This window comes from Phoxinus phoxinus (genome assembly GCF_949152265.1).
Source record: "Phoxinus phoxinus genome assembly, chromosome: 13".
NCBI lineage: Eukaryota > Metazoa > Chordata > Actinopteri > Cypriniformes > Leuciscidae > Phoxinus > Phoxinus phoxinus.
Genome location: NC_136888.1, coordinates 21,492,034 through 21,510,741, shown reverse-complemented (window position 1 = coordinate 21,510,741; position 18,708 = coordinate 21,492,034). Strand labels below are relative to the sequence as shown.

At 37.4% G+C, this 18,708-nt stretch overlaps 1 protein-coding gene across 11 annotated transcripts in view; it reads right to left on the bottom strand.

The window, feature by feature from the left end:
• grid1a (glutamate receptor, ionotropic, delta 1a) overlaps positions 1-18,708 on the bottom strand; it is a 309,909-nt gene that overhangs the window by 270,828 nt on the left and 20,373 nt on the right. For 4 of the 11 annotated variants that reach the window (XM_079633396.1, XM_079633401.1, XM_079633400.1 and 1 more), the window contains 2 exons: positions 5,487-5,596; positions 371-526 (listed from right to left, as the gene is read on the bottom strand). Coding sequence is in view for 4 of the 11 variants with exons in the window: in XM_079633390.1 (XP_079489516.1) it covers positions 371-526; positions 5,288-5,411 (280 nt within the window). In the remaining 7 variants the exon portion in view is untranslated. Of the gene's footprint in view, positions 1-370; positions 527-3,473; positions 3,894-5,287; positions 5,428-5,486; positions 5,597-6,682; positions 6,772-9,169; positions 9,368-18,708 lie in introns of those variants that run through there. The other 7 variants (XM_079633397.1, XM_079633398.1, XM_079633390.1 and 4 more) reach the window with 7 other exon arrangements.

Genomic DNA, 18,708 nt, shown 5'->3' with positions numbered 1-18,708 from the left:
GCGGCACTGCTGATCCAGCTTGCCTGTGTGACACAAACACCCTCAGCATGTTACCTCATATGTTCTCAGCACATTTCATCCACACTTCCACTGGATTCTGATTCCAAGAGGTGCTTATTTAGTTTGTTTGAAAGGCAAAGATTGAAATCGAATTACAGACAGAGAGGAGGAAATCAACACTTAAAAGCCCTGGAGACGCATAAAAAGAAATGGAAATCCCACACTTGCTGCTATTCTACTTGTTGACGTCAGAGCCTCACGAGAAGGTCTGACGATATCGGGAAACTGCTCAAGCAAGCGGATCGGACAGAAAGATAAAGTAGAACGGTGTGGTTAATCAATTGCTGAGAGATCCCAGTCACTCACTCACCTTCCTGTACTGCCTGGAAGGGGTTGTTGGGCTCGATAAGTTTGATAGAATGGGTAATCCTCTCGCTCTGGAGGATGTCGTCATTCAAACTCAGGTCTGAAATGGCAAGCTGAAAAACCTCGTCGTCCCGTACGGCGTTTTGTTCAAAAATAGCTCCTGTGGAATGAAACAGAATGTATGAAGCTATTAATATATCATTCACATTGGAAACCATTTCAGTTATTCCAAACTTTCCAATCAATCTCCAGAGTAAAGATGAAGGGGGGCACAGATTCATAATGTGCATTAAAATGTTGGAACTATTTTATACCCTTTCAGGTTATAGAGAATGCACCATATAACCACCAGACACAATTTACAGCAACTTCCTCACCTATCAATAGCCAACAGCACTTTAGGAGTGAGTTCAGCACCATGGAGAGCGCAATCACTGGAAACGCTGTAAATATTCTATACGCATCCTTAATTTGTCAAGGGCGTTTTACAGTCTGTGGAAAACACAGTGGGTTGTAGGCCTACGGGAAGATCTTTTATGGCAAGGGGATCTTATACATGATAAGGTGCATCCGTGGCAAATTCAAGCTGTTTTTATATGTTGTTAGAGTTTACAGAGTCCTTGAAAAGTCATTCAATTCAGAAAGTGGACAGGCCATGCAAAAATCCCAGACAGATGAATGAAATGGAAAAATAAAAAAAGGGATTGTGCTTTTACTGCACAGCTACTTCAAAAATAAATAAAAAACTAGATATGAAGTATTGATTTGAGAAAATTATTTTATTATCTTACTGGTAAATTAGCTTAGAGATTCCACAAATGAAAACAATCAGCAACAAGACAAACACTGATGCAATATTAAGATATTTAGATACCATTAATTTGCAATCTACATGTTTTGAATTGCACGATTCTACCAACGTTCAGAGACTGGAAATAATACAATAAACATGGTTTGAGCACTAGTTTGTTGCCATGGCCAATGCAAATTACCATTAAATATCCTGTTTAAAGGTCATTATGCTAAATTATTATGTTCAATGCCACGATTGACCTATCAGATTCAAGCATTTCAGAGGGCCATGTACTAAGCAGGGGAATTTGTTTTTATTCAGCTGCTTACAGATTAATACTAAACATAATATTGCACAGAGCAATTTAAACGTTGGCTTCACATGACTGAGTAACCCATAAAGTTCTGTTTCACTAACAAGACCATGACACTTGGAAATACAGCCCAGTATTAAATCAAAGTGTGTCTGGATGCAATCAATAAGGCTGATTTGTGCAGGACTATAAACAGTGACCCATCAATGATATGACACATTGAGATCAAGGCGACAGTGATAAAATGCACAGAGCAGCCGGCCCGAAGTGCCAAAGGTGTAGGAGAAGCAAATAGGGCTTTATTCAAGCCATGCACTGAGGCAACAATAGCACGCTCATTTAATCACTTAGCCAACACATGAAGGTAAAAGACAAATAAGATGTTTAAGGTTATAAAAGGGAGAAAACCCAGTTAAAAACACATGCGCTAAGCTTTTATACTGCATGCAAGCTTTGCATTTGTGGTTTCATACTATATATACATATAATACTTTCCTTTAAATACAAGTTAATTAAACTTAATAACTTTATTTATTTATTTGACAAATTAAGGTTCAACAAATATCCTAAAAATGTTAATCATGAATATCAAGACACTTTCTTTAAGTCGCTCTATTTGACATGAACAAAATGTATTTTCATTTTTTTTTTTTAATCAAAATACACAATCATGAGGGTCTAAAAGTGAACTCTCTATTTTGGTTTTCTTGTCACATGACAAAAAAATGGCTTCATACATGTCCATTACACCAAACTGACTTTGGCAGACAAATATTAATCATATTTTAATACAAAATATATTTACTTTGGATAAATGATTAGGCCAAATTATCCCAACATTTTATTTTATCTCTTTTAAATGTAATGCCTTTTTGAATAACTTCCAGGGGGGAAAAGAGGGTTAAGCTCATTTGCCTATACAGTAGCATACACACTTAAGATGTGTCCACCACCTAAAACCACCTATAGTCAGGATAAAGTTATAATCTATACAAAGGATAAACAGTAAAATAGTGTAGACCAAACCTGAGAAGAATTATAAACAGGTAACTAAAACGGGGTCGTGTCATGAGATAATTCCAGTCAATTATGTTCAATAAATAAAATTCAGTTAGTTTATCTTAAAACAGTGTCTATGCAACAACATATGGGACTTAAAATCTACCATTCCTTAAAACTAAGCTTCAAATCCAATTTTGAGTGATCTTTGTGGTGAGGAGAAGAGCCAAGCACACCGGATGATGGAGAACATCCACTGCATACAAAAGAGAGCTTCCCTACCAACAGAAGAGCATCAGAAGCACCAGATAAAACAAATAAATAAATAAAAAATCAGAATACGGCAAGAACCAGTTTTATTTATCCTAATCAGTTTTATTTACCCACATTTCTCAAAGTCACATATTTACAGGTGTTTTGAGCCAATCTATTCAAGTCAGCAAGCAAACCAATTCCGTTCCCAGTGTAAGTTACCGGAGAGGACCAATTGCAGCATCTAGGCTGCTAAGCTTACTAATACAAACGATTGATAAAACAAAAGCGTCAGAGAAAAAGATGATTCGATCTACAATAGTTAGACAATAACACAAGTTGAAGTTCAGTTAAGAAACGCCGAACAAACATGCACGAGAAGAGACTTCGCGCGCTCATACCTCACTGAACGGAATTAAAATTTCCGTCACGTTCAACAGAAAGTTCAGGCTTAAGGGTGGGGAGGGGTGGACTGGAGTTAACCCTGAAAAAGACTGAGAATAGACGTCTCGATTTGATTTCGTCTCGTGTAGCTAAAATCACTACGCGTTCGCCGCCACCTGAAATGCACTTTGTGGACCTGTTTGCTAATGTTTCCTGGCAAGTTAAAGCCATTTCTCAAATGACAAACTGTTCAGGGGAGTGAATGTGTCTTCTATCAAGTCAAATCTGCACGCTTTAGACTTTAAAAAGCGATGTACAGAAGAAAGTCATCTGTGAATCGGCGCCTCTGTCCAAGAGCGTACTTACCGATGTGAATAATGGAGTCCGCGCGAGCTGAGCGGCACTGCAGGATCCATAAGGAGAGGCTGATCACGAGCAACTCCATCTCCAGTTCTCGCCCCGGTGTATCATCCACGCGTCCACGTCGTTTCAAAAATCCAGTTCCAGAGAAAAAAGAGCGTGCGCGAGAACGACCACTGTGGAGGAGATCAAGGATGCGTCACTTCTATCTTTCTCTGAGATCTATTAAAATTGAGAGTGAGAAAGGATATTTCGCGGGGGGGAAAGAAGCTCTCAAGGGGAAGGAAAGCAGAAGAGGAGGGGTAGGAGAGCAAGGGAAACGACGGGGGTACCACGGTCAGAGGCAAAGCAACGGGTCTGCGCGCTCCAGCTCTCACTGTGGTTTGGATACTGCTAACTGCAACGCAGAGAGAGTCCCCCCCTCTCTCCCCCCCTCTCTCTCTCTCTCTCTCTCTGAAAGCTCGCAGATCTTTGCGTTTCGCTCCACCACGTGACCGAAGAATCGAAAGATCGGGATACGGTAAAAACCAAGGAGAAATTAAATCTGCGCGCGCCGGAGAGAGTCGGCACAAGCGGAGTGGCGGCGGGAGGTCTAGCGCAGCCCTCAGCGCGTGAAGTTCAACCGACCACCAGGAAGAAAAATTTTCTCAAATATTTCATTCTAAACTATTTTTCCTATTGAGAGACAGACACAACCCCTCACTAATTTTGAATTAGGGCTGCTGGAGGGAAAGAAAAGTTGGTGATGCGGACGCTTAAAATCCTCCACAGAAGTTCGCCACACTAACAGCGACTCCAGAAGTGGTAGAGAAGAAAAAGGCGACCTCGGGATGGATGGTGGATGTTTTGTCCGGTACTGTAGACCTCGCTGGCACTGAAAAATTAAAGAAACGGGGTCTGTAGCAACCACGGAACGAAGGAACGGGTGATCGAGGCTGAAATAACTGTGAATAGTGAATGGTTGACTTACGTCAAATCTATAGGCTATGGCGTATACGCATGTATACAAAAACATTGCACCGATGAGGTGAGTCGTTTGAACGAGTCTGGCAGCTCATTGAACAAATTCTTTATCTCCAACATCTAAAAAACATGAAAATGCGACTCTCGAGTCACGTTTCTTGCAGACATTTTCCAGCATACGTTTCTGACATTTTCCTCTATATAGGTTGAAGAATGATAACCTTCACCTTACAATTAAAGGATATTTCTTGAGACGACACTAACAGAAATATCTCTTAATTGTTTGGTGAAGGCTATCAGGTCGTCAGCTTGGATCACTCGGACGTGGACAGCGCCACAGCGCCCCTATGGTGACTCAGACGAACTGCTGTCGCGAGGCTCTCTCAGAACCCTACTGATCAGAAATGAGTTCATCTGTTTAATAAACTGAGCAAAATTGTAACTTTTGTATGCAGTGAATGTATTATAAGGTCATTGGCAGGATTTTCAGGTAAATTATTATTTAGTTTTTCTCTTCAGTTTCGTTTCCTTTTCCTTTTAATAAAAATAAATATGTCATTTGAAATAACCTATTCGCTAAATGACAGAAAATGAATGATTATGTGTACTTTGAGTAGAACATTTCACACCTACAGGAATTATTCTTCAATGTGCTGAATCTATCATATATTTAAAAAAAAGTATGTTGAATGGAATTAGAGGAATGGGAACTAAATTGACAGCATTTGTGGCATAATACAATCATTTCAATTCATCCCTCTCTTTTTTAATAAGGCACTTAATAATGGAAGTAAACAGGGCAAATACAAGCCATACATGTTAACATGAAACTAGTGTGAATAAAATCACTTACTAACCATATATCCAATATATTTCAACTTTATTGTCATGACAGTGTAATACTGGTGACGTAACTTCCTTATTTGCATGGAGCTGAGCAGGTAGTCTGTCAGACCGTTGTCTTGAATCAGCGAAGGACATCAGCTTGTCTCCTTTTTGTTTTCTGCACATATTTGAAATATCTGATGACAAAAACAAGACATGCTACATCTTTACCTGACACCGGTGGGTGACGGCCTCTGTTGATGTACTGGAAACATCTATTGGAATTACATCAGTGATGAATATCTAGATGAGCTGTAGATCTGGATACAACAGTAGTTTCACTGCAACAACAACAACAAAAAAGAGAGAGAGACAGAATTTAGACTTTACGTGTGAAGCATACACTACTTTTAAAAGTTTGGGGTCAGTAAGATTTTTCTTTTTAGAAATGAATCCTTTAATTCAGCAAGGAGGCATTCAATTCATCAAATAAAATATTTCTATTTCAAATAAATGCTGTTGAACTTTTTTAATTAAAAAATGAAAAATACGTCATGGTTTCCACGCAAAAATATTAAGCAGCACAACTTTTTTCAACATCAATAATAAGACATTATGGAAGATGTAAGTTTTATTTTAAAAGATTAAGAAATAAATAAAAACAAACATTATATAAATTATGCAATATAGACAAAGATGAAGTAACATGCTGACAGTGTTTACTTCTAAATGTTTCCAAGTAGGTATACGGTATACTGCAGTAGGCTGCAGACCGGAGATCTCCCAAATGGGGCGTGAACTCCACAAGTGGGCAGAACCTCCGAAAAGCGGGCAGGGTCTCCACGCACAAAGACTTGCTCCATTGGCTCTGGCTTCAGCCAATTGTCATTGACTTACATTTCAAAATAAAAATTCGTAAATGAAACATTGTTTCTAGTTGATCTAAAATAAAACGTAATTTTTACATGTGGGAACGTTTTAGTCTGTTGCTTTGTTCTAATCAACGGGGTGTCCCGGGGCTCGAGATTCGCAGGGTACAAGAGGGCAGTGACACTGGGTGCAAGGTCCCATTGTCTGGTGAGGTCCGGTTGGGGAGTTACAGACGGCCCGGCTCGGAAATCTCATTTCGTATGATCTTATTAACTGCTTAACTCCTAAACTGATATTTTCTTTAGCACACTATTCAGCGCAAATCCCAACATGCAGTCAATTTCATTGGTTAAGGTTAGGGTGTAGGGAAGGTTTAGGGGTGAGAATTTGTTGAAGCATTATGTATCAGCACAGTGATTGACATGACCAATTAAATCTTTAGAATCAGCTGTGGGGCGGAGTTTGCACTGAAATAGTTTGGGGGGAAAACTTACACATGCATGTCATGTGTCTGTCTGTCAATAGGAGGAAGCCACGCCCTATTATGGAGCTCCTACCTTGTTTTGGAGATCTCCAGGCTGCAGCTATACCCTCCACAATGCTTTACTCTAATTCTGTTTTGTTTTTTTCTTTGAATCCTGAGTTTCTGTGGAAATAAACATTATGCAACAAATGCAGTCGATTAGCTTAACTTGGTTTGAACCGGGAACATTCCTTTAACATTCCGTTCATCCCTACATAGAAAAGCCCTCTCTCATCTTAATTGAATCGGCACCTGATACTTGTGCAGAGGAATATGTGGTTGTAATCTGAACTAATGACAATGAAGAGCTTCCCTGTGTTTGCTGAAGCATGTGGTGAGTACTGAATCTGACTCAGCACTGCTGATTGTTAATGAGACCCTCCATCTTCAAGCCTCAAGGTTGGATTAGTGTACTAATCTGTGTTTTGGCTCCACTGGCTACACACTCCAGCTAGACTCTGGGTATTAACCTAACAAGATAGAACAGCGTGTGTCACAACTTATTTGGTCAATACTAGACTCCTGCCACTGCAGGGACTTTGTGAGAGGGCAAAGAGCAGAGACCAGTCAACAATACACCAAAAATAGGATTTGTATGATCTAATTTAATGTTCCAAAGGATTATGATAATTGTAATTGCTGAGAGAAAGAACAGCTTAAGATTTACCCTTGTTCTATGAATTTTCACCAACAAACTCCAGTCATTTCATTAGGAATCACGCGATTGGAATTTCTTGATGTTTTGTATGAGCTGTGCTTCATACATCACTAAACTATTGACAATAGACAATGGAAAAAGTTTTGCAGTTCTAAATTGTGTAAAAATGTATTAAGGCGAAACACTAGGGGAACATTTTTTTGTTTTTTTTCATGCAACTGTCAATTGAGATTTTGCGCTTTTTGGCTTTTCATAAAGTGTTTTTTTCCCGGACTGGTGAAAAAAACATCCAAAATACACTTTTAAGTGTATCTTTTATAGCACTTTATCTATTTGCATCTGTAGATTTCAATTGCAGTACATATATTTAAAGGCCATTTTTTTCCTCCAGAAACAGAAATCTCCACTTTAGCACTTACATACAAACTTTTCAGTTTTATTCCTATCTATATTCTGAAGGTTTTCACAGGGGGAGATATCCAAAATCTCCTCTCTAAAAACCTTTAACTCTAATATGTCAAAAAAATGGATCAAGAATTTTAAACCTGACTTCATCCAATGTTCAGTTTTTTGTTCTAGAAAATTATGCAAATTATTGCCTATTTAATTAGATAACACCTAATTTGCATATTTAAACAAAACATTTCAGAAACCTTGTAATACAAATAAATTGCAATTCTGTAACTAAACTGGGGAAGTATGTTTGTTTGTTTTTTTACCCTATTGGGGTGTCTTGCCTTAAGATAATCAAACCCTGACAATCAGAGATAATCAAAAAGACAATAAGAGCATGAAATCAACAAGACTGGCTTTCAAATTTATATTAAATTAGCATGTGTGCTAAAACACCCAAGCAAATGCATATGGTTCGTCCAATGTAATTGTAATGTCCATGTCAAATAAAATAAATACAAATAAAGAGTAAGATCAACGCCTCGAATTCAAACGGGACGTGAGAAAACAAGCCGCGAAGATGAAAAGAAACAGAGAATATGGTGGAGATGAAGTGTGTGAGCTGCTGTCTGACCACTTGTCAGAGATCTCACGAGCCGTGACATGTACATAATTAAAGCCGATCAAAGGGAAGCAGACATGTTCAGCTTCCCTGCAGCTGTAGCCTCATTAGTGAACTACTATTACGAGAGAATGAAAACATTACAGTGCATATTACCATTACACAAAACACAAGAATCTCAAACAACACATTAAACAGTCACAAAATACTGGTTGAAATTGAATTCAGGTCAGACGTTGGCCAAATTTGAACATTTGTCTTATTTGGGGTGAGGACGTCACATGCGGTTTGAGGGAACAGGAAATCAAAACAGCGGAAATCACTGCAAATTACAAAGGAACACAACAACACAAACATTAACATTGCTTAATATAACCTTATGCAACAATGTGGCCATAGAAAACTCACCCCAATGAATTTATTGTCTGGGCCACTGATTATGTGAATTATGTGCTTGACGACATTTGTTCAATTAAGCCTATTATTTTTACATCTCATCATGCCATCTGTAATATAACGCCATATTTGTTTGTCCCACAATGGTTTCAGATAGGTAAAAATAGTAGAGAAAAAAGTTTGTCACGCTTCAACCCAAACCCTACCGTACACTTAACTGAGATGCTAATTCACAGATAAGGCCATTATTTGATTTTAGTTAGACTGGGAATGAACAGTAAGTGTAGGAATACTTCAAGTCGAACTGGATAAAAGCAACTGCCAAATGGCATATTAGTAATTAAAATGGGGTTAAGCAACAGACAACCAAGATTAAGTAGTTCCAAACACTCAAGTTCTATGGAATCTGTTTAACAGGAAGCCTGTCAGCTCTTGTTAGTGTACAACCGTACCAGCACAGCGGTTCATCCACGCACGAGGCAGGAGCAGAGAGGAGATTGTTGTCACATGTGCTCCAGTCAATGACCATTCAGCACTCGAGCAGCTGTTTGAGAGAGAATGCACAGTTCCTCTCCGTCTCTTCTTCAGACGACAGCTCGAAGTCGTGATTTAGATGAAGAGAGACTGTCATTTCAAGCTCTCAAGATTTCCTGGAGAGAGTAAATAGAACTGGCATTTGAATAGATCAAACATGGATGAACGACCTCTTCCAGGTACCAGGGCCATTTTGCCAAATGATCTGTCAAGAATTTATTTATTCCAGCAAATGAGCGCTGCCTTGCGCATCCCAAAGTCTCAAGCAAGAAGGCTGCAAAAAAAAAACATTAATTATCATGAAGGTGAACTTTTTAGAAACGATGGCAGATTCTTTTTTCATTCTTTGGACATCTGTCTGAAACACTCTTTCTCTCTCTCTCTCACCACTTGTGCCTTGTTCTTGGTCTCTGAAATGCATACTGTAGGTGTAAATCGGAACTAGTAGCAATATTACCATCAACCCTAATTCTCAATTACTACTACTAGAATGACAAAAAAAAGAATGAATGCAAACACACAACTTTTTAAAGAATATAAATTAACTAAATGGTTTGTTTGAAATTGAGATGCTCCGGTTGTTCAAAGCTGATTTGAGACTCAACAAAAATGATTAAACTGACCCGAAAGTTCTCCAGAACAGAAAGCACTTACTGTTATAACTCTTAAATGCAGTAATGCACAGTATATGCCTGTACTTCAGACATTTGTTGGAGTTTTTTTTCTTTAAACGATGGAGTCTTAAATGAATGCTTTGAAAGCACACAAATCAATGGCAAGCTCATTCTTTTGTATTTGTGGTGCAGTGATTTTGGTCTGCAATACTGTTTCCCAAAAAATAGGTCTGCAAAAAAAAAAAAAAAAGGTCAAAAGTCACAAACAAACAACACAAGACAAATGTCTTGTGTATTTACAGCAGAATAGTGTGGATGAGTTCCTGTGACGTGCCAAACACATCATTTAGAAGTAGTAGCAGCCAACCTTAAAATCCTCCTTGTCAGAAATGAAGTGTGTCCAGAGCACACAGAGGCAGTTCACCTGTACTGTCAGGTCCGTAACAGAATCTGACAGAGATCAGATTCACGCACAGACCAGCAGGGGAAGATTTATGCCCATATGTTATTATGAAACTAAAATACATACTCAGTCAGTCATTTTTCTTCCTTAAAGGCATATATATAGTCTCCACAGACAGAGGAGGATGATCATTGGGCTAATTAACGTTTATTTTCCGCCAAAGCGACATCTAATGAATTAAAATGAGCTCTTCTAATAGCTTAGCAAGGCTTTGAGAGTTTATTTGACTCATTTTTAATGTCTAATGTAAGAGACTATTAGTCATCTCAGTCTGGGAAGAGGTCAGGCCTGCAGATAAACACAAGCACACCAGCAGGTCAAACCCAAATGAACTAGTGCTCTGAGTCTCTGACAGACAGTGAGAGTTTTAAGCAGTATTAATTCATTTAGCTTATTTTTGGGGGGTCAGCCATCTCAAAACAAATTACATAAAATTTAAATAAAATTACATAAAAGCAACAACAAAAAAAGTTCACATTGATTTTTTTGAGTGGGCTTAACTCAAGAATATACAGTACCATTCAAAAGTTTGGGGTCAGTAAGATTTTTTTTTAATGTTTTTGAAAGATGTCTCTTATGCTTAAGGCTGTACATAAAATCAGAAATACATTCAAATGAGTAATATTGTGAAATATTTTTACAAAATAAAATAACTTTTCTATTTGAATATATTTTAATATTTAATTGATTCCTGTAAATGAATTATTACTTCAGTTTTCAGTGTAACATGATCCTTCAGAAATCATTCTAATATACTGATTTTGTGCAACTAACATTTCTTATTATCATCAATGTTGAAACAGTTGTGCTGCTTAATATTTTTTATGAAAACTGATACATTGTATTAGTGTTATTTGATTAATAAATTAGAAAATAGATGTTTAATACACCCATTACACATTGAAAATGTATTAATTTAATTGTATTGTACATAGCGTTTTAAGTCAAATTAATTTAAAATATATATTTAATTTAACACAACAAAACATGTATTTGTATAATTAAATATTGGCAAACGTATTTTTAATATTTTAAAATAATTTTAAATGAAATGTAATTTTAATGAATTTTTAAATAATCAATAATTCTAACCTAAATGACATACTCACTGGACAGCTTCAGCTTACTTCCATCATCAGCTTACTTCCATCATCTGTCCTCCATCCCAAGTCTCTCCTTCATTCTTAGTAGTTCATGTCCATATTGGGCCCATCGAACGATGACTCATGGACAAGCCACACCTGTCAATCTTTTCTTCATTCTTCTTCCACATTAACACGGACGTGAGATGCTGCTATGAGATCAACCTTTCAGGCTCGCACTCGTGGAATGATTTATAATCCGAGATGCCGAGGCACATCTGGCGGGACATCTCAAAGGGAAACGTGACCTTGACGTGATGATGTCAGCGACTGCATGTTTGACGTGAAGTCATCTTTAGCGTTCTCTGCTCCCTCTTTTCCCTCTTGATGCCTCATCTCCTGCTGATCCCGCTCATATTTTGCATACTAATTTAATTTCATGTTTGTCTTTAAACATGCTTCCTTCTCTCCCCGTCCCTCTTTCGCTCTTAATGCATACAGAACCCCGACAGAGAGAGGAAGAATGACAGTATTTCATCTGGATTGTTGCTCAGGCTCCCAGCATGCATCTAAATAAAATAACAGTAGAAGACGCACACAAGAGGAGTTTTGCAGGCAGTGTGAGATGAGGTGCACCTGACGCTAATAGCACCTTGTCACTGGCGCTTCTGCTGTTCTATATTCTGTGAGAACAGGATACATTCAATACATTTCTACATTTCTACACTTAATGCATGTCTAAGTGTGTGGCATGCTCAAGGTTATGAATGTTTATTATCTAATTTAGACTTCATTGCATGTCATTTCATGCATATTGTAAACAAACCGCTGCCTAAAGCAGGCCACACTAAACTTGAGCGGTAAGCCAGAATTAAGCCCCATTACCGAGCACTTCATTAATTCACCATGGAAACTCGGGCAAGAAGAGAAGAAAGTGAAGAAAAGAGAAGCAGAGACTTTGTTTACAATGGCAAACTGCTGTTTTATCTCTGTTAAAACTGTTCTGAACTGAACACTGAGGCAAGACTCTTCTACATTATTGATGAGGTTTTTGCTATTTTCAAAGAAAGCACATGAAAAATAAGATCTAAACACCAGTTTCAGTTATCCCAAACTCACTTTAAAATTTCTGGGGATAAAATGTTCTCGCAGTTTCTAAGTAAAATGCACTAAGATTTAGAAAAATCATAAACTAAGCTTCTCTTTTTATGAGAGCTGAAGTCAACAGAGAGTACCTTTGCTACCTTTGCTACCTTCACAACCTGCTAATTTTCTCTATTCATCTCTCCGAGGCCACGTCTCACTTCTCAAGCAGTCCAGGGGCTGCTGTTGCCAAAAAGTGCTAGACTAAAAACCTGTTAATTGGATAACTAGGAGTTGAAAATGAAAAAAAAATAAAAATAATTGAGGGCAGTACATGTAATTATTCTGAATATTGCTGTAGAAATGCTAAGTATTTCCACTCTCCTAGTATCGTGTAGGTTCCCCTAATTCTGCCAAAACAGCTCTGATGTGTCAAAACACGACATGAGACTCCACAAGACGTCTGAATGTGTCCTGTGGTATCTGGCACAGAGACATTAACAGCAGTCCAGCAAGCAAGTTGCGAGGTGGGGCCTCCATGCATGAAGAGAACATTTCCCAGCAGAGCATTGCCCAGAGCATAACTGCCTCTACCAATCTGCCATCGCAGAGGAGTTTACCCAGCTGGTGGAGGACCGGATGGCAGTGGCAAACAGACCCAGATTTTTGTCCCTCCTTATCCTTTTCTTTCGCCATGTCTGCCCTTACCCCCCCGGATTGTGGACACAGGTTTGTTTGTTTCTTTAACTTATTGGAATCTAAATGAGGAATCGATAAATATCGAAATTGTTAAAATTAGGGGTGTAATAACAACATACCATGACACAATATATCGCAATACAAAAATGCAACTCTATGTATGTATCGTGGATAGTGACAATATGTATTGTGGATAGTTCACCCAAAAGAAAAAAATTCAGTTTATAGTTTTAGTGTCAGTACTACATTAAACTAATATATATAATATTGAATATAATAATGAAGCAATGGGGGAATATTTGTGGGTCCTCCTGATAATGCCAAATGTCTGATGTTTCCAGTAAAAAGTCGCCTAGATTATTTTAAATACCGTATATCTAGCCAGTGACAGATTACAAGCATGTTCTGTTTTCAGCTTCAGAATCATGAATATTTGTATTCTGGTTTTACTATTGCCCCTTGCATTGGGATATTAGCACCAAGACCAAGCCTATTAATTTTCACACCCAATGTAGCCTAATACCAAATTTAGCATTTTAATCAAGTTATTTTTTTATTTTTTTACCATTTACCATTTGTCTTGCAGTATCGCAATAATATCATATAGTGAGTTCAATATTGTGATATGTATCGAATCATGAGGGTATCGTTACACCCCTAGTTAAAATTCAAACGACACCCAACCCTAGTCTTGAGTCCCACGGAGGAGCTCCAGAAGTATAAAAGGAGGAGTGACGACAGTGAAGGACAAGAGAGGACTAAGCTTGGGACATTTATGTTGGTGTTTTGTTTTAGTTTATGCAGCAGTCGTCCATGAGTTGCTGCAACTTTACATTCGTTTTGTGGTTAATGTTTATTTGGTATTAAAGTTAAGCATAAAGTTTGCCGGTTTCCGCCTCCTCCCCTAATCAACAAACCAGTTAAAATGTTATTCTCTTTAACTGATGCCAAAATGTCATAATGCCTGAAACATTGTCACCACCATATTTTATGCTGTATTTCTGGCAATCACAGTTACCCATTTATTTTTAAAGCAAATTTCACAAGGGTTTTTGCAGGGTTTAATCATGCTTTCCTTTGCTCTCTTGTTGTATTTGACCCTCTCCCTGTAAATGTGAGGCTGCTGTTTGGACATTTCTCCTGCTCTGCTCTAATGAGTGTGAAATGAAAATTACACTCAGTGTGATTGATGTATGCGTGACATCAAAACTGTGCTTAAAACTGTGAGGAAAGAAAATGTGCAATCAGATCACCCAGTGACTCTAAAGCGAGAGAGAAATGTTTTTCTAAAGAAACTTTATAATGAATCATTGACCTACATAAACACTCAAATATGAATGTTTAATTGTATTTACATACCCACTGCAACCAAAACTACATTATATTTGCCAAAAACACACAGCCTCTGAGATATGTGCTAAAATGCAAGGATATATAATAAATATATTACACATATATGGTGTGTACACCATGGTGAATGTGATTTCAGATTTTGAGGGGCAAGTTTAGGCTTATAACCAGTGTTAGGTGCTTCTACATCAGTGTCATTCACCTTATTTACCTATCCCTCTGATTTTAGGGATAAGTTATGGGTATGGTTAGGTGTAAGGGGATAAGGGATAAGGTAAAATATGTTGAACATGCCTTACTTGGACAAATTACAGTGACCATAAACCCATAGCATATATATATATATATATATATATATATATATATATATATATATATATATATATATATATATATATATATATATATATATATATATATATACACACACACATAAACAATGACTCATATAAGCATGAAGTAAAATATTGAACAAGACACAAATAAACCTGACCTTTCCTCTCCGCTGGCACAGAATAAATACATCCTGTATAGATCCTGTATATTGTTTTAATAGGGTTTGGCTGCAGTTTTTAAAAATACAGTGCACACACGCGCTTGTACCATATGGCCAAGACAGCACATTGCCTCCTAAACTTTTTTAAAAATGTATGATTGCAGACTGCATGTGCTGTAAGACACTAAACACACGTGAGTAGACTCTAAAAGGACATTTAATCTGCTTCTGTTACTAAATAAGGTAAATGCATTGAAATAAAGAATTCAAATATGTGACAAGATATGTAGATCTTATTCACGCTATATTAAGATTATCATAGGTTGTGACTCTTATTTGCTACAGCATAACAGACTGCATGTTATGAAAGGCCTTATAGTAACTAGTAACTATTATTACTACTTTCAAGTACATCAAAACTTTTGCATAGAGCAGTGTGTTCATTTTCTCAGAAATCAAAGAGATCCTCTGAAACTGTAGAAAAAAAGTAGAATGCTTTAAGAATAAAAAATTCTAAAATGTAACCTTATACAATGAAAACTATTTTTAAAAACTATTACATTTAATATACCGGTAATATTGCGGTAATACTGTAATATATATATATATTATATTTAACCCACATGTACACAACCATTCAAACGTTTTGGGTCAGTAGGACACTTTGTCGCATAAAGTCGTAATAAAGTCGCAGTAAAGACATTTATAATGTTACAGAAGATTCAAATAAATGCTGTTCTTGTGAACTTTCTATTCATCAAAGAATCCTGAAAAAAGCATCATGATTTCCACAAAAATGTAAGCATGTAAATGTAATTAATTTATCCATTTATTTTAATCTATTATACATAACATAATATAATATCAATGGCACCAGCAAACACTTGATGCCAGGACATGCTTCTCATATACCATGTCTGAATATTCTGTACTAGTATGCCAAAAGCAGTGTCAAATAAGTATGTCTGAATATATAAGACAGTTGGTGAAAAATCCACAGAAATAATCTCCCTTATTAAAGGTGCTCTAAGCAATCTCGGTTGGCGTAACCTCTTGTTGATGTTTGAATTATTATCAAACAAAACGGAGGCTAGCTAGACCCTCCCTCCTCATCCACGCAATAACCCCCCAAACCCCACCCCACATCATTCTTGTCGGTTATTGGCTGGAACAGTTTGTTATGTTTCGTGGTGCGGGTCGCTCTGTTTATTGCTCAGTTTGTTTTTGCTGCTGTTTGTGGAGCTTGGGCTCTCTGCAGAGACCGCGTTTTTTTACAGTGTGTTCAGGGGACAGGCAGCTAGCGGATAGTGAGGAGATGTTTGCGGTATGTGAAAAAAAATGTTTTGGCCTAAAAAACGCGCGAGATCGCTTAGAGCACCTTTGACAGTCAAGAAGCAAGTTCTTCATGAAATTCAGTTTACACAAATAAAAAATGTGTATGCTGCTAATGCTTCAAAATCTGAAAACCAGGAAGTATCCATGTCATGTTTTGTGGTTCCCTGTCTTGTCTATTAGTTATCCCAGGTGTCTCTCATTTCCCACGCCCCCTTGTTATCCTGTTTAGCTCGTTTGTCTCTGATTATTTAAGACCTGTGTTTCTGCCCTGTCCTTGTGAGTTCTTGTTTAATGGTAAACGTTGATGTTGGTTGTTCCTGTTCCCGAGTATCGTTGTCCTGTTTCTAGTGTATAAGTTAGTCTGTTAAATAAAGCGTGTGCTGCATTTGGATCCTGCCTCTTCTCTGCTTCAGCCGCACCGGCGTTACAATCCAAATAGTTTATCTCAACTTTGAACATTATATCTGATGTTGGATCCTTTAAAATCCACATTGTTTAAATGTTTTGTTTGAAAGGCGTCTTTCTTTCAAATAAATGCCACTTTCTTTGGGGTTTTTTTTACCAGTTATTAAATGCAGTGACATTCACACATTTTAAGTGTGACTGAAGTGGTCAAACTCTTTTTGGGACAACTGCATCTGAATCTCACACTTCAAAGGTGGGAAAAGATGACAGAAAATGGATTTCTACAGGCTGAGAAAATATCAACCCATCATTCACAACTTTTGCAGCAGCTGAAAGCAGCCATCAGGGTCTCTAATGTTGTTTTTAGGTTAGATTGTTTCCTTTCCTTTCAGAGTCCAGCTGAGATAAATGGTACGCCTGTGCCCAGCATGCATGCGCCTAAATTCAGAGCCAAAATTTTTATAATAAATGCATTAATATTAGGCTCTCATTTCAGATGCAAGAAGCTGTTTGTCTATTTCTTATAGAAAAATATAGCTGAAAGTGGCAGGCTGTTAACGCTATTGAATTGCAAATCTACTTTCAACAGCCCTGGATTATGAAGTGAATATAAATCTTCACTTTGAACAGATCTGTGATAGTTTACTCTTAGCATACTGTTGAACCCTGAACTGCACTTCCAAAAGACCTAGTAACCGCAGAATAACAAATGTACCTTTGAAGCTTTATTGTTTTATGCATCTGAAAGCATTTTTGTACTCACACATGCAGGTTCCTGTCTAATGTTTTACCCGAGGGGTTCATTTTATTTATAGAACTGTGTTGAGTCAGGTGATTTTGTATCTCCATCACACTTTTCACTGCTACCTCTTTATTGTGTATTCATTTCTTTCTCTCTCATTCATTTGATCTTGCCTCACTGAGCTGTTTGGCCTGAAGTCCCAATAAAAGTTTGTAAAGGCTGATTATACCTCTCCTCTCTCCCTCACGTTCTCTCAGTCTCTCTGCCAGTATACACTCAGGATCTCAGTCATTAATTTCCTCTGATGGAATTCCTGAATCAGCTAAATGAGCAGAAATATTCCAATCACCATCTCCACACGGTTATTTACATAATAGCAATTTGGCTTGTGCATAATGGCAAAATAGCTTTTTTGCATAAGTACAAAAGGAATAATCTTAATGATTTTGCCGTCAAACAATTTTAGGCTTAATAGTTTGGTGATATCCTCAAATTTCAGTGGAAAAACGTAACTGCTTGCAGGGCATATAAATGTCCTTTCCACTTGTCTTGAGCACTATAATAGAAAGCCCAGCCAATCACACTCACATACATACACATACACACACATATGGATACATACAGGTGTTTCTTGAACCCCAAATAAGCATATTAGAGTTACACTGAATAATGGAGTAATGGCTGCTGAAAACAGTATATTTATTGTGAATGCAACTATGTTAGAACTGTAATATTGTGGGGGGAGGGGGGGGGGGGGTTATTAAATATAAAATAACAGGACATTCATTAATTAAACCATTAAATGTTATAATCCAGTGAGATTTTTTTTTATGCACAAGGAGTCTGACAACAGCTGGTATGATCCACACGGAGATCTGATCTCACCATCATCAAGTCCGTCTGTGATTACATGAAGAAACATTAAAAACTGAGACGAACTGAATCCAGAAGAACTGTAGCAACATCTCCAAAATGCTTGAAGAAACCTTCCTGCAAACTACAGTACTGTGAAAAGCTTTAGGCACTTTATGCTGTAAAGTAGGGATGCTTTCCAAAATAATGCCATAAAAAGATTTTATTTATCAATTAACTTCTATTTAACTAACTAACTAAATAAAATCAATATTTCGTGTGACCACTTTTTGCGTTGAAAACAGCCTTTGTCCTCAGTACAACTGCACATAGTTT